The sequence below is a fragment of the Chelonia mydas genome, chromosome 7 (genome assembly GCF_015237465.2).
Source record: "Chelonia mydas isolate rCheMyd1 chromosome 7, rCheMyd1.pri.v2, whole genome shotgun sequence".
In the NCBI taxonomy this organism is placed as follows: Eukaryota; Metazoa; Chordata; order Testudines; family Cheloniidae; genus Chelonia; species Chelonia mydas.
In genome coordinates, this window is record NC_057853.1 from 44,904,300 (window position 1) to 44,927,799 (window position 23,500).

Sequence of the window (23,500 nt, forward strand, 5' to 3'; positions counted from 1 at the left end):
ACTCTCCGGCATTGCAACACCGCTCCCCAGTGTAGCGCTGCTTGCAGGATCAGCTCTGCTCGGCACTGCCCTGGCCACTGCGGTCCCGATCCCAGTCTTCTACTCGGAGACGGGATCTAGATACTCAGAGCAGGGTCGGCACCGGTTGGGCCATGGATGCTGTGAGGTGGGGGCAAGGCCATGGCCTACTCAGTGGCAAGGACCAGCGCAGTGGCCATTTTGGATGCCATGGGTGTACCACCAAGCGCAGGGCACCCAATCTAAAGGATCCCGATTGGCTGCCTCTGAACCACAGGTGCTGGAGGCTTCTGTCAGTGGCCCCACCCCTAGCGGTGCAGAGGAGGTGCCGTGCCCGCAACCCCCACCCCCACCCCCCGCCCCGCCCACAGAACCAACTCCAGTTCCTGAGCAGGACCCTGGTCTACCTGGTCCAGCCAGCGAGACAGGACAGGAGGTCTCTGACGAGCAGGAGGGACAGGAGGACCCTGTTCCCCGATTAGCCTCTTCCTCCTCCTCCCCAGATGAGGCCGTTGCAAGCACTTCTGTCTCTGGACCGCCCCCCATAGACAGCTGTGCCCACCATGACCTCTTTCGCAGGATGGCGTGCAACATGGGTCTGCAGGCCGAGGAGGTGGTGGAGTCGGAGGACCTAATGGTCGACATTGGGAGGAGAGGTAGATACGCTGGAGGGTAGGGATAGGATACAGAGGGCCCTAGACAAATTAGAGGATTGGGCCAAAAGAAATCTGATGAGGTTCAACAAGGACAAGTGCAGAGTCCTGCACTTAGGATGGAAGAATCCCATGCACCGCTACAGACTAGGGACCAAATGGCTAGGCAGCAGTTCTGCAGAAAAGGAGCTAGGGGTTACAGTGGACGAGAAGCTGGATATGAGTCAACAGTGTGCCATTATTGCCCAGAAGGCCAATGGCATTTTGGGCTGTATAAGTAGGGACATTGCCAGCGGATCGAGGGACGTGATCGTTCCCCTCTATTCGACATTGGTGAGGCCTCATCTGGAGTACTGTGTCCAGTTTTGGGCCCCACACTACAAGAAGGATGTGGAAAAAGGGGAAAACGTCCAGCAGAGGGCAACAAAAATGATTAGGGGTCTGGAACACATGACTTATGAGGAGCGGCTGAGGGCACTGGGATTGTTTAGTCTGTGGAAGAGAAGAATGAGGGGGGATTTGATAGCTGCTTTCAACTACCTGAAAGGGGGTTCCAAAGAGGATGGATCTAGACTGTTCTCAGTGGTACCAGATGACAGAACGAGGAGTAATGGTCTCAAGTTGCTGTGGGGGAGGTTTAGGTTGGATATTAGGAAAAACATTTTCACTAGGAGGGTGGTGAAGCACTGGAATGCATTACCTAGGGAGGTGGTGGAATCTCCTTCCTTAGAAGTTTTTAAGGTCAGGCTTGACAAAGCCCTGGCTGGAATGATTTAGTTGGGGGTTGGTCCTGCTTTGAGCAGGGGGTTGGACTAGATGACCTCCTGAGGTCCCTTTAGACGACTGTGCACGTAGCGCACACACACCTAATTGGGATGGATGTGAGCAACACATCTCAAAGAACAGTTATGAGAGGTGAGTAACCGTTTTTTTCTCCCCTGACAACTTCTGCAGTGCAGTTACTCATCAAAACAAAATTCTGAAAATGTAAAATATGGGGACACCTATTTTAATTGAATTTACTGTTAAAACAGCACAGGATCTACTATATTGATTGTAGTATTAATTTTCTTATTCAATTCAGTTACAATCCTCAATTTTTTAATTTAAATTAATCTGGTAGCAAAATGTCAAGTGTGTTGCACCAACATGCTTTTCACTTCTACAATAGGTCTTTAGTTCAAGTGACTATAGTCCATAATCATCTGATGCCTGTTCAGGGTTCCCTTTAAAATTAGGAAGTAATCCCAGTCCGTTTCCTAGTGCATGGGAGCCAATAAACAACACCATCTCAGCAGAGGACAAAGTCTGAATAACTCTGAAGATTGAACTCCTCTCTTTACAGCTGGTTCTTCCAAATCAGGGCTGTGGCACGTTGTTGATGCACTTTGAAGAACCTGGCACTGCCACTGCTCATACTGCACCTTGTGTGTGCGTAAACGGAAGGTCTCAGTCTCTAAGGCACTCAGTCCAGAACCTTTTAATGGCACTAAATTAACTTTACACATAAAGCTCATTTGAAGACTAACTTTCTTAAATAACTTCTTTAGATCTACACTGTATGGAGTCTCTTTTGAGGGGTGCTTTAAAAATAAACTTTAGCCTTCACTATTGTTTTGGCATTCTAGAACAGCTTCATCTTTAGTTAAGAAACACACTCTTGCAGTCTAAATGTCTCAACAGTGTTTCTCTTTTCAGGGACTGCATGAAAGGAGATGAAACAGAAAACAAGAAGATTGGCTGCACTGTTAACCTGATGGTAAGAACACTTTCTTTTTTTATTTTATTGACCTGTACATCATGATCCTATGCACACTATTTTAATCTGGAATGGAAAGGTTTAGATATGATGATCTGCAGAGGGTTAATAGTCTCAGCATCCTGCAGCTGAAAATTTAGGGTTTTTTCCATCTTGAATTTACAGTAGTGTGTAGTAAAATGGTTCCATTGAGACAGGAGGCAAGAGAGCACAGCAGATGAGCAAGTGTGACTCTTAGCAAAGAATATTTCTACAGGCATTTTATCCGTTTCCATTCCTCCTCTTTAATCTCCTCCTGTACAAACACTCCCCCACTCACATCTCCTTTTCTGTAGATTCTAGAGATGGCAGTAGTATTTTTAGAGTGCAGAGGGAATGAATCACCAGTACATATTTCTGGGCATTCACTCTCTTGTACCTTGCTCTCTCACACTCATATTTGTATGGATACAATGGGCCTGACTCTTTTCTCCTTTGCACTCATGTTAAATCCAGCATAACTTCATTGATGTTAGTGGAGTTACTCCTCATTTACACCCGTTTAAATTAATGCAGTATTGGGCCCAATCTTTCATATTATTAATGCACTTCCTTCGTATTATATGCAGCTTCTATTAGCTGCCTGGAAGTAGGGGGTTATTTTACACTGACAGAGTATCTCAAGATTGTTTCTGAATATTAATTTTCAACTCTTTTTCAGAACTTTTATAAATCTGAAATTAACAAGGAAGAGATGTATATCCGCTACATCCACAAGCTGTGTGACATGCACTTACAGGCTGAGAACTACACTGGTTAGTAATGAGGAGGCTTTCTTCAGGGTCTGCTGTTAGAATCCAGGCCAGAAGTATTGAGTCTCCCAGCATTCTCCTTGAATATTCATCAAATATTTTTCTAGGAATTTTTGTGAAGATCAGCTACTGCAGTTAGAAGAGTTAGAAGCCCTGTTTTTTCATATTACTAATCAACTTGCTTTGATGCCATTTAAGAAACAGACCAGTTTGTAAATTAAGTAACCAGGTGAAAAGGTTGATTTTTTAAACAATACTTCAAGGAAGAAGAGCGTTGAAGGGACCTTGTGGATGGTAGCCCTTTGCTAATATTCGGTATTGGCAGAATCCACGTTAGTCATGTATCCTATTCAGGAAGTGTTTATAAGAGAGGGAGAAAACCTATAGAAAAATGAATCATAAAAGCATTAGCAGTCTGATATGTTGCTATGTTTATATCTCAGTTGAAAGATGAGAATCTATTTTTAAATTATATACATCTGCACAACTTTGGGGAACTTGGAGGAAGTCAGAAAGATGACTTTGAAGGGGAAAGTACAAACATTAGTAAGGTGCTTTCTCCACTTCAGAGATCGTTCATCAAAAAGCCAGGAAAGTGTAATTGCTGCTACAGTTAGACAGCAGTTGCGAAAACCCATCATGCTGGCTCCCTGTCCAGATGACAGGAATGGAGTCCAACACATTTTCCACTGAATGCCCAGGACATGTCATCTTTGTAATGCTGCAGCATGAAGTTGTTGATCCACTGACCAAGTAGCTTCCATCTCTCAGATGTTTCAGAAGGGGATCTTGGTTTTCAAGCACTTTGTTCCCCACTGGGTTATTCTGTAGGTGAATTTCGGATCATGATTTGCTTGACAAATCCAAATGCAAATCAAACCCATTAATTGTATTTATTTGTAGTAATTTACTCAGTCTTCATTGATTGCTTTCTAACAGAGGCTGCATTTACATTGCTTCTGTACTGTGAGCTACTTCAGTGGGAGGACAGACCTCTGCGAGAGTTCCTGCACTACCCATCACAGACAGAGTGGCAACGTAAGGAGGGGCTATGCCGGAAGATTATCCACTACTTCAACAAAGGGAAGGTATGCCAACTACTGCTCTCCTCCCACATCTTCCCTCCATTTCCCTGACTTGCTTTTTTCCCTCTCAACCCATCTTTTCAATTAAGTAGTATATTAAAAAATCTTATGCTAAGTGGACTTTCAGCACTGTAGACTAAACAGCAGGTAGCTAGAGAGTAGCTGAGAAAATGAGTGGGGATAAACATAAAACTCAGGACTAGATGAGTTAGACCCAGAAAAACGAATCCAGCAACTTCCTGCATCTTCTATCCAAATTCTGAATCAGCTGGACTGATAAAGAACTGTGTGAATTTCAGTTGCTTCATTTCTAAAAAGTCTCTCTTTGTAGAGAGCTCTGAAAATTTCCATTTATATGTATTGTGATTCATGTTAAGATTTGGTTGTTTTCTGACCTGCAGGGTTAAATATGAATGGTCAGCGGAATTTAAGTGGCACTGAAAAATAAAGACTAATCCTCCTCACCTCAGCTGTTTTACTCACAGGTTTCGGGTTCCAATTGGACTCCATTATCCATTCACTGACTCAGAACAAAATGCAACAACTTGCAAATGTCACTTATTTGACTTATCTTTCCCACAGTAAATAAACAAATTTTAAAACTACTGTAGTGATATATGAGCTATGATCCCTTATGTTATGATACTTCAGGATGGTTTCATTAGGTTAGATTTAGAAGGTAGTTATACAATTTTGTAAAAATTAAAGACCAGATTATCCCCTTGTCTACATTATCTCCATTCTCTAAAAACTCCTCCATAGGGCAAGACTAGTAGAATTCCCTGAGTTTTAAGGATTTTTTGTTGCTGGGGTTTTTTTTCACCCAGGACGGCAGTGGCTGCAGCATAAAGCACAAACACCACTGCACCATACAGAGAATGGGCTTAATATTTAATTAATTCCACGTTGGCCACAGTCAATGAAGGAGCTGTTGGTTGATTTAGTTGGGGTTGGTCCTGCTTTGAGCAGGGGGTTGGACTAGGTGACCTCCTGAGGTCTCTTCCAACCCTGATATTCTATGATTCCATGTTCTTTGGCAAAGACACATGCTGCATGTAGCTATAATGGGAAAAATCTATCCTCAATTTACCGGGGGAAGGGAGTGGCGTATTTACAAGGAATTTGTTACATTAACAAAGAAATACTTTGTTCTCAGGGTAGTGTTCTTGTGTAGTAAAACTGGCTATCACCCCCTCTATAAAGCTTCAGATATTCTCAATATTTAGCCAACTACATTCCACAGATTTATCAACTTCAGCTAGTATCTCAGGACTACCTGATTAGGCAAAGAACACAGAGAGCATATATATAAAATAGTGTATTCTGTAACTATTAAAGGTTAGTAAGGTCTTGTTTGACACATTATCAATTGTATGAGACAATATAACAAAAGTACTACTGGTTCTTGTACTATTAGGCTTCTAGTGTTCTTCCAGATGGACATTTATGGGGTTGTCTCCTGTATGCTTGCTTCCTTTTACCTTAGACAGTAACTGAATCACTGAATTAGCCTCCCAAAACAAGTATTTTTTTCCTGAGTATGTAGCTTAGTTTTGCTAGAAACAGGAGTAAAACTGAAATGCCTTGAGCAGCAAAATCCTTTTGACACATTACGTTTGACACAGTACATTTTTCCATTGCTGTGTAGCAGGGCTCAGGTCAGGGAATAGCAGAATTTTGCAGCTATCAATTTCTGTTAGCTCTTTTTTTCTGGGCTGCAAGAAGAAGCCTTTCTCTGTCTCTACAACCAGTGGCTGCTATTGTGCTGCTTACTGTAATTTGTTCTGTCTGTCCTTTATAAGGGTTTCCTTAGCAGCATTCTTGGGGTGAGATTATCACCCCGTTCTAGCCTCTTAACACTGTGTAAAAGGACTGCAGTAGCATAAAGGGGATCTAAAACCCCTGAATACAGCCGGGGGAGAATTCCTCCAGTACAGAAATTGAGGAAGACAAGAACTGTGGCCAGTTTTCTGAGAACCCCTTTGCAACCATTGACAAGAAGGGCATGCCAGGGCTGGGCTGAGGACAGAAGGGGTGTTTCAGGGCAGGGCCATAGCACTAAGTGATTGTGGGTGGTGCTGCTGCCTGTAAGCAGCCAAGGACAGGCTGCCATAATTTAGACAGCCCCTACATGACTGTCTAAGTTATGTCAGGAGCCACTTCAGCCCATGGAGCTGCCCAGAATTGGAGAGGCGCGAAGGTGGCTTAAAGCCACATTAACACCCACCCAGGCTGCAGAAAAGATGTTTTTTGTTCCATCACTTCCTCTCTGTCCTTAATGGGTTTGTATCTCAAGAAGCCAGTAGTGCTAAGATTTTAGGCACTGGCTTGATTTTCTTTGTCTAATCTGTAATTTGTGCAAAAACCTTGTTTTAACAGATTTTTTTAAATCTCAAGGATCTCAGTCACCATTTTGTCTTATTAAACGCCTTGTGTATCATTTTCACATTTGAGGATTTCAACTTGCTCTCAGTAAATGAGAATTCTAGTGATTCCGCCTTATTTCTCAGTATTGAAATACTTCATCTAGGCTTGACTGCATCTTATCTGCATTCTTTGACAATGATTCTAGTAGCTTCCAGGTTGTAACCTCTCCAGTTGCAGCAGAGCTTGAGGAAGAAGTGAATTCAGTAAAGTCACCAGCTTCTTGCTGGCAGACATTTTTTGTCCTTTTCTCTGTCTTTTTTGTTCTTCCCTGAGGAAGAACAACATACAGTTAATTGGTATGTTGTTAGCCAGGGTCAGAAATGTAACCTTTATGCTGGAAATCAAGATTTAAGAGATTTTATTCGCTGTTCTCAGACCCAAATATTCATTGACAGCACTTTAGAAGCTACTGAGACTTTGTTAGTTCAAAGACAGTGAATGGAACAGACTAAATTTGATTCATTCTCTTGGTTGATAGAGATTTAGAATTAAGCAGCATTTTGCATCAAGTCCACTGCTAGCCCCCATCATCAGTGATATGTAGTAGCCTAATGAAGCCCATCCTATTTGTGACATCTCAGTGTACATTCTTCTCCCTGACTGTTTTGAGCGGGGGTGCACAAAGCCAGATTTTCAAAAGAGTGCATGTTCAAATGCCAAGTACCCACAACTGGAGCTCAGCTGACATTTGTGCACCAAAATAAGTAGCCAAGTTTCCAAAAGAGCTCAGCATATTGAGTTCTGAGGTCTTCTGAAAATCTTCCCCCAATTGTGCATGCTGAGCACTTTTGAAAATCTGCCACATAAATCCACTACAGCTCATGTAAATAAATGTTGCAATTGTGAATTTTGAGATTTTCTTTATCAGTGCCTCCTGAGCGTGTTTGGTGTCAATCAGTGGAGAACTGCTGGCACTGTAGAGCAAGGTTGTAATAAGGGGGTAGATGAGAGATGCTCAGCAAGTGAAGGAGTCTGTAGAAGGTGAAAACGGATCAGGCACAAGGTGAGTGGAGGATCAGGGACAGATGAATAAGTCATGGTGAGAGGGGAAAAGAGAGGACAGAAACTTGCACAGGGCTTACAGCTAGAACTCAGATCTATGTATTATATAAAATTACAGATGGGTCTCATTTAAGTCATAGATTTTAATCAAGGGGATCTAATGTTTCAAGGGTCACTTCCATGTGTGACGGAATCTTTGATTGGAATCACAGCACCACACTTCAGTTGTCTGTTTATTCTCTCTCTATCCTTTTCAAATCTACACTCTCCTTCTCCCTTTCTTTATTCTGTAAAAGATGGAGACAGTAGTCATATCCTGGAGTTTTCCTCCCTTGTATCTCAATTTGTAGCTACAAAATGTTCACCCAGTACAGTAGAATATATCCATGTTGAAATCTAACCAAAAGAGAGAGCTCGATTTAGGATGACAGGTGTAATATCAAAGTACATTTGACAGAGCTAGTAGAAATAATGAAAACAGAGATACTATTATAATAGCATTCAGATCACAGGAAAAAAAGGAACATGGAAGCAGGAGGGGAAGACATCTATAGGGTCAGGTCAAAAGAATAGCTTCCATTTTTTCACTGTCCTCTGTCTAAAAGTAGACATTAGACATTCATATAAGCTTCAATCGTAACATCCCAGTTGTATCTCTGCATCTCTGGAGTCAGAAAACGACTCTTACTCCTTTCCAACTACTTTAGAATTCATTTTTCTGTTCTGTTCTTTTAGATAAATCCAGAATATTTGAGGAGGCAAAGGGTCCATACATTGAAGTTAAAAATGTTTGTGTGATAAATAAAAAATAAATGCCATTTGGATTGCAAATATAAACCCTTAACCATGTAATGTTTGAAAAAGAAATTTTTGGCCTATAAGAATGTATCAGTTCATTTGAATTGGAAACCCACAGCAAAGATGCTATTAATATGAGATCATAAAGCCTGAGTGATATGCTGAGCACCCAAGCAACTGGTTTCCTGTTGTGTTATTGACTATCTAAATATAACTCATGTCCTCAGTGCAAAAGATTTTCATCATTTAAAGCTATAGATATTACCAGAACAACCAAAAAAGACCCTGAAAAAGCTGATGCAAAGAATCTTATATTAGTTTTTGCCATTCACAGAAGCTGGAGAAATTTAGGATGGTTATTTTTGTTTTTTTAATTCTTAGATTCATGCTGTCTTTTCTAAATCTTCCTGAGGTCTCACTTACCATGTTTTGAGCTTCTTCATGTAAAAGATATAGCATCTCTCAGTTTTGTGACAACTAATGTTTTGTTTCTGTTGTTTACATGACAATGATTTGTAAACCTGTTAAAACTTCCTAAATAAATAGATATAATGTATCATCTATTTGAGAACTGAACAGAAACTAAATATAAGTGCCTATAGTGCTCCCTTACTATAGACCTGTTTGGAGAATCGTCATGTTGTATTATAAAGAGGTCTTCCGTGGTATTGAGGGTGAGAGACCAGAAATGGTAGAGGAGACATTTAGGAGAGCCTTATAAAGAGAGATATGATATACTGTATCAAGTGGTGTGGAGGTTCATTTTTTAAATAAAGGTGCATATAACAAGAAAAATGTTATCCAAATGCATTACTACTGGTATTTTAGGACATGTCTACTCGGCAATAAAACACCTGTGGCTGACCCATGTCAGCAGACTTGGGCCCAAGGGGCTCAGGCTGAAGGGCTATAAAATTGCAGTGTACACATCTGGGCTCGGGCTGGAGCCCAGGCTCTGAGACCCTTCCCCCTTGCAGGGTCACAGAGCCTGGGCTCCAACTCAGACCCGAATATTAATACTGCAATTTTATATCCCTGCACCACAAGCCCAAGTCACCTGACAGTGGCTAGCTGCAGGTGTTTTATTGCAGTGTAGACATAGCCTTAGTTACTATTAAAAAAATGGTAGGGTCAGATTCTGACTGCCATATTTACATTAATGTTGCTCTCAATGTAGTATTCTTCTATGTGCAACAATTGAAGTATCTAACTATCTGTAGTTGTTAGTCCAGTAGTGAGAAGCAATCCCTGTCCAAAGAGCTTATAATCTAAATAGGCAAGATAGACAAGGGCTGAGAGACATCAACTTATGAAGCCCTCATCATCGTAGTATCAGAGCATCTCCCAAAGTTTAAAAGAAGTAACAAAAAAACTTTCTCTCTCTTTTCTTTCGTGCCTGTGGGAGTAAAAATTTGAATGGTCACCAGAATTTCATTGTGAGACAGTGGATATACTTTATGAAAAACTCAATTAGGGAAGGCTAAGGTGAAGAAATGAGTTTTGCATTTAGTTCTGAACATACTGAGGTTAGCGGTCATAGTTCTGTCCCTTGGCAATGAGTTCAACAGCATAGGTCCAATTCCTGTGCAAGTTCTGGCTTTCAAGTTATTGTCCCTATGGGTGCTCCACCATAGGATGTGTATGCACCTGTGCACTCTTGACCAGATGCTTTAATCAGCAGTGTCCACAGGTCTGTCCTGTGCACTATACACCTGGTGCTCCAGTGCAAGGGCATCTAGGGAGGGGCAGAGCCATTGCCACTCCAGTTCCTTCTCAACTGCCATTGGCTAGAGACGGATCACTGGGGTGTATTTGTTCTTCTTTCTTGTTTTGTTTTCAGTTTTTTATTTTAGTTTTAGTTTTGAAGTACAAGTTTGTGCTTCAGGGCGGTTCCCCCACCTCAAGCTTTCTTTGTTGCTTGTGGCACTCTCTACCTGGTTTATGCCAAGGGCTGTAGGTTTCAAACCCTGCCAGACCTGCCACAGATCCTTCCCCCTCAGTGACGAGCACTCCAGCTGTGTCCAGTGCCTTGGAGGGTCACATAACCCATCAAATTGCAAGGTCTGCACAGGGTTCAAAAGCAGATCTTGCAAACTGACGAAGGATAGATTGATGCTCCTCCTAATGAGCAATCCCTGAGGCCTGGGGGATCCAAATCCTCTTCCATTCATCGGCTTAGCCTCTCAGGCCTCACCGGTGACTTCCTGAACTGTAAAGGCAGCTTCAGAAAAAAAGCATTCAAAGAAGAGAAAATCCCATTCCCCTAAGAAAGACTTCAGAAGGGGTAAGGTCACCTCTTAAAGCTGGATTCAAGAAGACCGCGCTTCCTATTATAGCAGAGGTGGGCAAACATTTTGGCCCGAGGCTACATCTGGGTAAGGAAATTGTATGGCGGGCCATGAATGCTCACAAAATTGGGGTTGGGATCCGGAGGGGGTGAGGGCTTTCGGGTGGAGCCAGAAATGAGGAGGTCAGGATGCAGGAGAGGGCTCCAGGCTGGGGCAAGAGGTTGGGGTATGGGGGAGTGAGGGCTCTGGCTGGGGGTGCAGGCTCTGGGGTGGGGCTGGGGATGAGGGGTTTGGGGTGCAGGAGGGTGCTCCAGGCTGGGATCGAAGGGTTCGGAGGGCAGGAGGGGGATCAGGGCTTGAGCAAGGGGTTGGGGCGCAGAAGGGGCTCAGGGGTGCAGGTTCCTGGAAGCAGCAGCATGTCCCCCCTCCGGCTCCTATGCTGAGGTGCAGCCAGGCATCTCTGCGCACTGCCCTGTCTGCAGGCGCCGCCCCTGCAGCTCCCAATGGGTGCCCCTAAACATAGGAGCTGGAGGGGGAACATGCCGCTGCTTCCAGGAGCTGTGCAGAGCTGCAGCATGCACGCACAGAGCGGCCCCCAATCCCCGGCTGGAGCCAGGAGCGGGCAGGCTGGATGTGGCCCGCGGGCCGTAGTTTGCCCACCACTGTATTATAGATACTGCTGAAGCGCCTGCGGGCCTTGGTACCCAAGAGTCGGCACCTTCCAAAAAGACATCCCATTCCAAGAGATCTTCCAGTAAACAGCAATGAGAGGCCCCATCCTCAGTACTGGGAGCAGAAACCTCCAGGCACAGTAACTCATCTAAGATTAAGGACTCTAGAACAGTGTTTCTCAATCTTTTTTATACCAGGGACTGGCTTGCTGCCTTTCAAAACTGTGTCAGGCAGATCTCAGGGACCAGTGCCGGTCCACGGACCGGTTGTTGAGAAACACAACTCTAGAAAAGCTGCCTCTAAGACATCAGTATCGCTACCTTCTCACAGTTACAGAACGTTCAGACTGGCTTCCGTCTGTCTTCAGTACCATCTTCCTCGGTATGCATCAGTTCAGACCACAGGGACAATGGTCTCTTCAGGACTGGGTCTGGCCCTGATACCAGCTATGTCCCTGGCTCCTCCTGTCCTCGACCTTAACCAGCTGTTACTCTCCAGGTTCCTGTCCTATGAGGATCTTCTCATCTCAGAAGAACTGGAATCTCCCCTCTTAAGGGGCACTGAGAAAAGTTCTTTCCCAGTACCATTACACCAGCCAGTGAACAACCCTCCTTTCTCTGGAGCAGGACCCCAACCTCCAGTACTGACCCAACTTCCAGTATCACTTCCCAGTATCAATGCCTGGAGCCCCTCTACTGGACATAGGGGGAATGATACCACCTCAGATTCTGAGATTTCTGTGCAGGGCTCTGCCTCCCTTCCATAACATCCCACATCTTTGGAGCTGTTTCCCAAGGAGGACATGCCAGAGCCTAGCGGACACTCCTGGCAAGAGCATCTCTCAGGACCCTTTCCTTACCCACCACCACAGTGGGCCTATGGGAAACCTTGGACTCCCTATGGAGACCAGATTTATAGAGTACCCTCTCGTAAGAGACCTCACTAAGAGTACCCACCAGTATCACAGTGGCCTCTGGTTCTACAAGTTCAGTCACCTATACTGCTCCTTTCCCCTGTCCAGGAGGAGACTCAGGAGGGACAGGAGCCAGCAGCTGAAGAGGAGACACCCCCATCATAAAAATCCTTCTCTTTCCATGAGGTGATGATGTCAGCACCACCCTTCTACAGGATGATTTCAGGGCTATTCAGAACCTAATGAAAAAACTGGCTGAATCCCCCTAAATTCCACTGAAGGATATTCAGGAGATGCAACATTCCCTGGTGGACATTCTGCTCTCCAGAACAAGGTCTCCTTGCCTATTAATGAGGCATTATTGTCACCATCAGTACTGTATGGCAGACACCTGCCACCATTGCACCCACATGCAAATGGCCAGATACAAAATTTACATTCCAGCGAGCGGACTGGAATAATTTTTTCTCTGACCCCACTCCCAAATCATTGATGGACACAGTCATTGAGAGAAACCAACAAATTCTCTCCAGTCCACACCCTTGGACAAGGAGTCTAAGCACTTAGACCTTTTGGGTCAGAAGAGCTATTCATCCATTGCTTTTCAGTTTCAGATTGTGAACTACCAGGTCTTGATGGAAAAATATGATTTCAATAGTTATTCTAAGTTTATTCATTTTATTGAATACCTGCCACAGGACCAAAGATAGCAATTTTGAGCATTCATTTCAGAGGGTCAGTTAATCACTAAAGCTTCCCTTCTCTGCTGGTCTCCTTCAACGCTGCCAACACAGCCTCACGGTCCATGACAACCACAGCAGTTATGTGGCAAGCCTGCTGGCTACAATCTTCTGATCTTCCGAACAAAGTTCAGAATACTGATGAAGACCTCCCCTTTGAAGGGCCTAAGCTCTTCATTGGCGATGCTGACACCTTGATATCCACTACCTCAAAGATGCCAGGGCAATGCTTCGTTCACTTGGAATTTATACATCTGGAACAAAGGTATTTCAGCAAATCAGACAGCTTAACGCTCTTGACTCTTTCAGTACCAATTGTCCGGGGCTTATACAAGCTATCCAGGGTTGTCCCTACCACCTCACCCGAGGAGCCAAGTTGAAGCAAGAGCAAGCAGTGGCTATACTGAAAGCATCTGAGTGGCTGAGACAAGTGTGGTTCCTGGAGCTGCTTCACCGCTCTCTGACAATACCTCAGTGTCTTCCTCTCATACCAGATTTCCTGACACAGGATGTGGGCACCATAACCCACCTCAGGCTGTTCTCAAGAAATTCAATCCATGCTCTTGAGCACTAGAAATCCAGCCACATGCAAAGCCTGCCTGCAAAAGTGGAAACACTTCCACCTCTGGTGCTCTTTCCATTTTATACCCTCTTCGGAATCTCCCCTCTTGAAGGTTCTTGATTAACTATTGGACTTGAAGGCGCAAGGACTCTCTAGAGCTCCATTAGAGTGCACCTGGCCACTATTACAACTTTTCACTCACCCATTGAAGAGTTTTCAATCTCCACCCATCCTACCATATCCAGGCTCCTTAGAGGCTTATCCAATCTGTTTCCTTATGTCAGAAATTCCACACTACCATGGGACCTTAACCTGGTCCTTAGTGCCATGAGGAACCTTCCATTTAAACCAATGGATAGCTGTTCGCTACTTAGCCTCTTCTTCTAGACTTCATTCCTGATAGTCATCACTTCAGCCAGAAGGATAGGGGAACTAGGAGCACTCACGGCCAACCTGCCCCACACCATCTTTTACTGTGACAAGCCTTCATTACACCCCCATCCTTGTTGTTGGCCAAAGTTCTCATCAGAGTTCCATATCAATCAAGAGAGCCATTTCTGTGTTTTATCCTAAACCTTGAAAGAGGAGGCTAACCTACATGCCTTAGATGTTAGAAGGGTGCTTGCCTTCTGTCTTGATAGGACAAAGACTTTCAAGGCTTTCCCCCAACTATTTGTATCTTTCATTGAAAGGTTAAAGGAACAGCCAAGCTCTATTCAGAGACTGTCAACGTGGTTTCAGGTTGCATTGTAGCCTGTTATGAAGTTGTTGGGTTGCATCCCCTACCTAAAGTAACAGCCAACTCCATCAGGGCTCAATCCACGTCCATAGCCCTTCTTAAAGGCATTCCCATCATGGAGATCTGCAGGATCACAATCTGATCCTCAGCTAACATCTCCAAGCATTACTCCATCCTAACTGCTTCCAGGACTGATACAGCCCTCAGTGATGCTATCCTCCAAACCATCTTGGATCTACCTTTTCAGCACCCTCATCCATCTCAAATTACTGCTTAGGAGTCTCCTACAGTGGAGCACCCATAAGGACAGTAACTCAAAAAAGAAGGAGAGGTTACTTACCTATACAGTAATTTGCGGTCTTTGAGATGGATTGTCCCTATGGGTGCTCCACCTACTATCCTTCCTCCCCTCTGCTGCAGAGTCTAGAAGGCTTCATGGTTGAGAAGGTACTGGAGAGGAAGTGGATCTGCCCCTTCCTAAATGTCCTGATCTCAGAGCACAAAGTGTATAGTGCACAGGCATGGACCTACAGACATTGCTAATAAAAGTCTCCAGTCAAAAGTGCAAAGGCATGTACATATCCTACAATGGAGCACCCATAGGAACAAATAATCTAAAACAACTCAAATTACTGTACAGGTAAGTAAACTCTCCTTTTCTGTGCTCAAGAGTCTTTTCTAGTGCTTGACAACATCACTGTTCCTGTGGAAAATAGCTGGGGGTGGGGGTGGTCAGTCATATTCAGGGAGAGAGATGCAATCTTTCAGATAGCTAGGGCCAATCCCATGATTAAACCTGACTCTATTCCATTTGGCTTTAGGCAGAAGGTGGAGTAGCTATGCAGAGCTTTTTTTTTTTTTTTACAGTAAGCCTATTTGTTAGCTCTTGTATCTTTCTCTGAAGAAGTTTCTGATCTGATTAGTGAATTAAGAATAATGTAAAACTCATGGAAACATAGGCATCTGTTAGCACCAAGTTGCTAAATGTCTTGCATCAGACATTTATATGAAGCCTCATAGAAAACCCTGTATTGCATTGTGTTTTCATGTGTGTTTGCTCCTTGGGTTTTAATATCTAATGAATTCCCCAAAAATGCAGTTCCCTATTCTTAACTGTTAAGAGCTTTAGTTGTGGCTGAGAATCCCAGTTGGTCTGAGTCTGGTTTGCTTTTGCAGAGCTGGGAGTTTGGAATCCCACTGTGCAGAGAGCTGGCCATTCAGTATGAAAGTCTGTATGATTATCAAAGCCTCAGCTGGATTCGGGTAAGTGAAACCAGCCCTTCTCCCTCCAAACTCTTTATCCATTTCTTAGTGATTACTGCTGAAGTGTCAGAGAAGTCTGAATTAAAAAACAAACATACTGTTCCTCACACAGTTAGAATGGTTACTTTCTAAGTATGTCATTTTCCCCCCTCTGCCAAGATTACAGATCTGTTCCTGCAGCCTTTACTAACAAATAGACATAACTGTCCCAAATAGGCTCATTGAAGTAACTTTTGATCCTGCCAGCTGTAATTACCAATAAATATATGGACAACTGTTAAATATATAAATATGAACTATGCTCACAAGCACAAATACATACATATATATTTGTATTGCTGCATTAAATTTTATTTATTTATATATTTTCTTTATTGGTGGCCAAATTGGTCTCCCCCTCAGTGCTCTGGTATTATATTAAATGTATTCTAAGTGCAGCAAGAGTAACATGTCAGTCTAGGCTTATGAGAAGATAAAGAGAGATAAATAGAATACAAAGCACAGTGAAGTTCATGGTATTCCTGCCAACCATGTGGATTCTCTCATAAAAGCGAGTAATTAATTGTCAAGGTGAATTTGTGTCATTGCAGCTTTTATCAAAAAATCTTAACCAAGGCATTAATAAGAATTTTAAACTCTCTGGTTCATCCATCCTGGTTTATGTCCATAAAATATCAAGTATTATCCTAAAATAAAAAGTGTCATGTGTTTGTGAATTGAGTCTCAGGTTGATGAGCACACCTGTCTAATGATGAAGCTCAATTCAGTATTGTATCATTATCCTAAAACTGCATCAGTAAATTAGTTGTTATTGCTGTTTCTTCATTGGTTGGATTTAATCAGTCAGGTGAAAAAATCTTGACTGGTGGGTAACAGCCATTCACCTGATTCTTATTCTCATCTCTTCTGTTAAAAAAAATCTGTTTTTTGTTCCGGTTTCCTAAATCTGTATTAGACATGCGTTTCTTTGATGAGTTTCTCCCCATCTTCTTTTTTTTTCCCCAGTTTCTGTCTTGCTCCTTCATTCTATTTCCACATCATTCTGTCTGTTCATTTATTCTACCTGTAATGTTTTGAGGCTAAAGCCCCTTTTTCAGAAGAAGGGTTAATGTATGCAGGAATCAAGAAACTTGACTCAGAGTCTGTCTGGGCCAAAGTTGCGATTAGGTCCCCTGCACTGGAGGCTAGGACTCCAAACTGGATTCCTCTCTCCAAAAAAGTCACCACGGTTAATAGTGAACTTCCTGTGAGCCTTTTTGAGCTTTGAGTTGATGTGGCCCAGCTGGACAATGGGGTCTGAGAGCTTGCTTTTGGCACAGGCCAGCATACTATCAGTAGAAAAGTACCTTTTTCTTCCCCCAAATAATTTTTTTCCTTCTTCTTGTTAAACTTATGGATGTCCAGAATTCCAGATAGTCTAGACCATCTCCACTTCCTGCCCTTTCATGCCCTTTGGTTCACTGTTTAATCTGTGGGAGAGAATATGGTTAAAACAGGAGACTGGGATTCAGGAGATCTAGATTTTAATCCAATTTTTGCCACTAACTAATTCTGAAACCCTGAACAAATCTCTTTCTTAAATTGTATGAGTAACTCCAATAAAATTTAATTTAATGTAAAATGGGGATAATTAAATTTACCCATAATTAAATTTTCCCAGGAGTTTTGTTTAATTACTGTAATGTTTAAGTGTTTTGAAATCGTTACATAACAGGCACTATGTAAATGCAAAGTATTATTATGAGGTTCTAATGTTGATTGAGATTCTGAAACAGTAGCAGGAACTTTGAGTTAGATATCAACTGCTTTTTCCGTCCACAGAAAATGGAAGCTACCTATTATGATAATATCATGGAACAGCAGCGCTTGGAACCTGAGTTTTTCAGAGTTGGTTTTTATGGCCGGAAATTCCCCTTCTTCCTTCGGGTAAGGCAGTTCAGAAGAAAGTGCAACATATCAACCAGGTCTGGGGTTTTTGTGGGAGAGAGCAATGTTGTGAATGTTGAATGTTAAAAATAAGGTTTTTCTTTGAAAGGGATAGAACTGATTGATCCAGCTCAGAGACTTCTTTGTGTCATTTCCACTGGGCTATTTGCCACTCTCAAACTCTGTGCTTTAATATTTTGTATTGTTTTGTAACTATCAGGAACAACCAAGGGTAGCTTTATCAACACCAACCATTCTGGAAACTTAGAGCTGATTTTTGGTTATGCAATAAACACAGCAATCTGGAAAGCATCAAACCATGGTGCAAGTTGGCCATGTTTCACACTGATTGGTGTGAGATGTGTCAGGTCTTGCCATGTAATCTCTCTTGCTCCCTACAGTGAGAAATGGGTAGCTTGTTATATCTGCTGCTGTAAAGCCATCTTACTGGGTAAACTAAAGGAACTGGACCATTGGTAATAACTGATGGTGAAGACACAGAGGGGCGGATTTTCAGGTGCAGAGATTTGCAAACTCATATCAGGAGTTTTGATACATACACATTTGTGCATGTGAAAAGTCTTATCCAGACTCAAGAGCATTTCTTTCTCTCCATTCAGCACAGAACCCTGTTGCAGCAATTCTGGCTGTAGTACATTACAAACTTCCATTTTTTCATATCACATCATACTTACAAGGTCTCAAATGATGTTCAGAGCCCAATATCAATGTGGTGACTCTTCTAGGCTGCTTGTACACTAGAATTTTCAGACATGTTCAGCCACAGCTGTAAAACACAGCGCCTCGTCTACATAAACTGGTGTCGATCCTCATTGTCCACTGGTCTATACATGATCAACTGTAGTTGACTCCTTTTTTCTCATAGGGAATCAACACTAAAAGCCTAGCTTAGCAAAATGAAGGCTCTGAGTGGATATGATTGCGCTCTATAAATATATCTGGGAAGTAAACACCAGAAAGGTAGATGTGCTATTTAAACTAAAAGTTAATTCTTATAAGAACAAGTGTTTATAAACTGACGGTGAATAAATTTAGGCTGGAAATTAGAGGAAGGTTTCTAAGCACCAGAAAAGTGGGGATCTAGAACAGCCCCCAGTAGGAATAGTGGGGATAAACAACCTAACTGATTTTAAGATGGAACTTGATAAGCTTATGAATGAGATTATATGATTGGGTTGCCTGTCATAGCAGGGGACTGGACTTGATGACCCAGGAGGTCCCTTCCAGTCCTGTGTCCCTAAAATGGGTGTTGCTGATTATCGTTTGACACCTCATATAAAAATTGTCTGACAGTTCTAGTGTAGGTAGAGCCCTAGCCGGCTACATTGACAAGATAAACTAACTTGAGACAACTAGAACTCCAGATTTCTGGTTTTCTTCAAGGGAAAGTATGACGAGATTGTAACCAATTCTGTGGGGCATAGGAGGAAGGGAAGACAGAGCCTACAATGGTGAGAGCATGTGGGTGCTTTGTTAGTAATGTATATATTTTTAAGGTTTCCCAATTTAAAAAAATTAAATTACTTTGAAGGGAGTTTAAAAATTTAAACTCTGGTGTATAGGTAATTTGAAAAAAGTGTGTTTTATGGAGAAACTGGAAGGGGATGGAGGTATGTTGGAATAGGTCAGCAACAGAGGTGCCCACTGGTGGAGGACAGCATAGAACAAGGGACAGACATGAGAAGCATGAAAGAAGCAAAAGGGCAGTTAGGCACACAGTTTGGATGGAGGAAAGGGATCTGGAGCAAAACAGAAACAGACTAGAGTAGAAAGTTAAGCCAAAGCTAAGATGTGCAAAGCCTGTGTCAATTAGCTTGATTCTAATATGGAATGTGAGTGGGAGTGGGTTAAGGGATCAAAAGAGATGACAAATCTTACAAGAGTGAACATAAAAAAAATTAGTAAGGACTAGAATATTAGGGGTGCTCAGACCCTTATAACCTACAGAATCTTACATGATAAAAATGATTTGCAGGGTCAAAAAACAAACAGAAAAGCATAACCACATCCGGTAGTTCAACTGTGAAAAGCAAAATGTAGAAGGAACCAGTATCAACACATATGGAGATTTCCAGAGTAAATTATCTCAGTTTCACCTTTTGTATCTGGCAGTGGAAATTTCAGAACATAAACAATAAACTTGTCAGTATAGCAGAGGAATTGATCCTAAGGTCTGTAGTTCCATAAGTGAACCTACCGTGCTTTTCAGTTGTGGATATACAGCTGCATCTTGGATAGTAAGTGACGTGGCCTGTATGTTTAAGAATATGCATGAGTTTTCGGTGGTACAACAATTACTCTTGATTAAATTGTATAAGAGTGTGGGAATTGCTGCTAGTGACAGTAACAGCAAATACACTGTATATAATTATAATCCCCATTAATTCTGTAATTATATTCCATAGCAGTGTTTCTGATAGCAGAGTGGGAATTGATAGTATAACAACCTCAATAAACTCCCTCTTTCTCTCTTAACGACTGATAGTGTACAGACATTTCAGAGACTGAGTCTGTTAGCTGACGTATCTGCATGGATCATATAGTTACATGGTTGATGAATGTTAATCTAAAGAAGAGTAAGATTTTCAGTGATTTAAAATAAAATATGTATTCAGAATTCTCAGGGATCAAATAAGCACCCAACACTTTCCTCTGGTTTATTGTTCCCTTACCGCAGATTTTAAAACAGGAAATTACCATATTCACTTCCACCTCTTCCACTTGGTAGCAAACATTATCTAAAAATGTCATTGTTCATGTTGCTATGAATTCTGAATCTCTTTCTGTCCTGGCTATATAAAGGCCAGTTAATTAAAAACTGTCTGGCTTCTACATTACAGAAGTTCAAGTAAGGCTTGACAAACCACGTTTTGAGAGCTTGCACTGGTTTCTGCAGGGAAGAATCTGTGTTAAATGCAGATTTCAGGTATTTTTAGTGCATTATGGTTAGAACCATAATAATTTGGTGCATAGGCTCACAATTTCCTGGGTTGCTACAGTCAAAAGGCACAAAGTAGATACAACAATTAGTAGAATGGGTCTCTACTTTGAAGGTGAATCTCTTCATGACAAAGTTAATAATAGCTGGGAACTTTGTGCATTACACACAAAACTGTCCAGACCCATCATGTAATATTTCTTCCTGTTCAACCGTTGCTGTGACTGATGTATGGTAAGTCAGATATGTCACAGATGGAACTGATATCTGTTCCAAAATGATGTAGTGTGAGGCCATGGAATAAGCATTTATTTTGCCCATTGGATTTGGAGTGGTTTTGCTTCAAGGTAACTAGAGTGTGCCCTTCTACTTGTATTACAGTGCTTCCAGAATAGCTGGTGATCTATCATAACCCACCAAGAACAATCCATTATTTTCATTTCTAATTTTAGTACTTCCTAAAGCTCATCCACTTTCTCATATTCCATGCAATGTTTAAATACACGTCTACCCTGATACACTGCGACCCAATATAACATGAATTCGGATATAATGTGGTAAAGCAGCTTTTGGGTTGGGGGCTGCGTGCTCCAGTGGATCAAAGCAAGTTTGATATAACGCAGTTTCACCTATAAAGCGGTAAATTTTTTGGCTCCCGAGGACAGCGTTATATCGGGGTAGAGGTGTATGCTGTAAGGCAATGAAAAAATTTAATTCTTTAGCAGAATTTCTTTTATTTATCTTGCCACATTTTGTCAAGACAAACAGGAGATCTGTTTTAGCTCCAATTATCTTCCAACTTAAGGAAGACGCACCAATTATTCACAAGCACCTTAGCTTCCAGTTCAAGAGGAAGGCAGAGAAAGACTCACCCATTAAACAAGGGTATTAAAATGTACCTCTTGCCACTACAACTGATGTACAAGTGAAACAGTGCTGTTTTTCTGTCTGAACTTAATATTCTTTCATTACCTTTTGTCCTTTTCAGACTGATCAGACAGATAGTAAGTGTTGACACCCTAAACAGTTTTGTCTCCGCTTCACAATGAAGGTTAGAAATCTTTGCAAACTTCTTCTTGGAATGGAGGTTAAATCTCTTTATACAGGATTCTGCAAAGTGAATGGACAAAAATAATGACTGCCCTAGTCCAGAACTAATAGCTGCTCAATTGTCCTTCCATGTACAGGTAGGTGGATCTTCACAGAGAAAAAAATTCTAGTTGCAGGACCTCCCCTCAGAGCAACTCACACCTCAGAGTTACAGTTCTCTGTCTACTACTTGATGGAGTATGGCTCCATCCTTCTGCAGTCACAGGACTATGATGGCCCCTTCAGAGGACAGAGGGATAGAAATGTTATGCTTGGAAATTAGAACAGTGGTCTCGCAGGCTGTGGCCAGGGCTTCCTGTCTCTCCTGCCATCTCAGTCTTTCCCTGTGAACAAGGTTATGGGACTCAGAGAGCTTTGGCTGGCATTCTGGGAGTACAGAGCTAGCTCCAACTCCCTCTTGGCCACTATCCATGATCAAGACCAGGCCTTATATGATATAACTTTTTCCTGGGCACTGTGCGTGATTTATCAAGGCAGTCTACATGGCTATGCTGAAGTCAGGTTCCCACCAAGCTCTGTTGTGGTGAAGGGAGCTGCAGAAGCAGCAACTTTACTTTGATCAAGTAGCCCCATGCCAGAAGCCATTTTTCCAGAGGTTCATCCAGTGGCCACTTGGCATTTGTCTTCTCCTTACCCTACAAAGTCTCCAAGGGATACATTTCTCAGTGCCAAACACCCAAACAGCAGCCTAGCCAAAAGCAGTCATAGTCAGACCTCCTACTACCAGAGATGAGGTTCCAAGAGAATGCAGAGACAAAATAAAAATCTTTATATTCCTCCTTCCATTACAGTAATCATCTTTAACATGAAACATAAAGAAAATTCTCACCACCTTTCCCCTAGCCCTGCAGGCAACAGTGATCAAGAGCTCTAGGCAGACATAGCTCCCCTACCCGCCCCCCCCCCGCCCCCGAAAAGAAGAAAAATGCTTAAGGACGTCAGAGACACTGACATTCTGGGGCATAGTTGGTCCCACCATTTTACCACAGAGAACGCCCATTTATTGACTGATGAAGTATCCAGGGTCCTGTACTTATCATCAGAGAAGGAAACTAGCAAAAAAGGAAAATCTGTCAGATGTTTCTTCTACCTTAAGACTAAAGAAGACATGTTTCTCCATACACCCAAATCTCCTTGACTTTGTTAAAGAGAAGGCTCACCCAGTAGCACTCCATCTTTTCCAAACTGTAAACTGTATCTTGCCCAAAGAGGCATTTGAAGAATGGATTCCCAATGCGCACTTGTCAGCCTTCAGTATTAAAGAGAGCTCTATTTGCTTTGCATGAACAGTGGCCATCAAGAATCTGTTATAGACCGGTGGATACCCATTTTAAGAATGACTAAGAGCTTGTCTCAAAATGTATTTCAGTCAGCATAGCCTCAGCATTTGGTCCCAAGGAAACAGACTAACAGAAGTCAGATAACAGAACAAGGAGCAATGGTCTCAAGTTGCAGTGGGGGAGGTTTAGGTTGGATATTAGGAAACACTATTTCACTAGGAGGGTGGTGAAGCACTGGAATGGGTTTCCTAGGGAGGTGGTGGAATCTCCATCGTTAGAGGTTTTTAAGGCCTGGCTTGACAAAGCCCTGGCTGGGATGATTTAGCTGGGGTTGGTCCTGCTTTGAGCAGGGGGTTGGACTAGATGACCTCCTGAGGTCTCTTCCAACCCTAATATTCTATGATTCTATGTCAAATCTAGAACAGGGGATACCTAAGAAGTCATGCAGAATGAGGAAGAACTTGGAGATTTTTCAGTGTTCCACAAAGTATATCCACAAAGTTGCCTTCAACTTA

General features: G+C 42.4%; 1 protein-coding gene across 10 annotated transcripts in view; it reads left to right on the forward strand.

Moving 5' to 3' along the window:
* The window catches only part of DOCK3 (dedicator of cytokinesis 3), a 604,430-nt gene that overhangs the window by 536,998 nt on the left and 43,932 nt on the right, over positions 1 to 23,500 (forward strand). For all 10 annotated transcript variants that reach the window (XM_043550359.1, XM_043550357.1, XM_043550356.1 and 7 more), the window contains 5 exons: positions 2,370 to 2,430; positions 3,131 to 3,224; positions 4,161 to 4,309; positions 15,624 to 15,710; positions 17,532 to 17,636. In XM_043550359.1, coding sequence (XP_043406294.1) covers positions 2,370 to 2,430; positions 3,131 to 3,224; positions 4,161 to 4,309; positions 15,624 to 15,710; positions 17,532 to 17,636 — 496 coding nt within the window. The remainder of the gene's footprint in view (positions 1 to 2,369; positions 2,431 to 3,130; positions 3,225 to 4,160; positions 4,310 to 15,623; positions 15,711 to 17,531; positions 17,637 to 23,500) is intronic.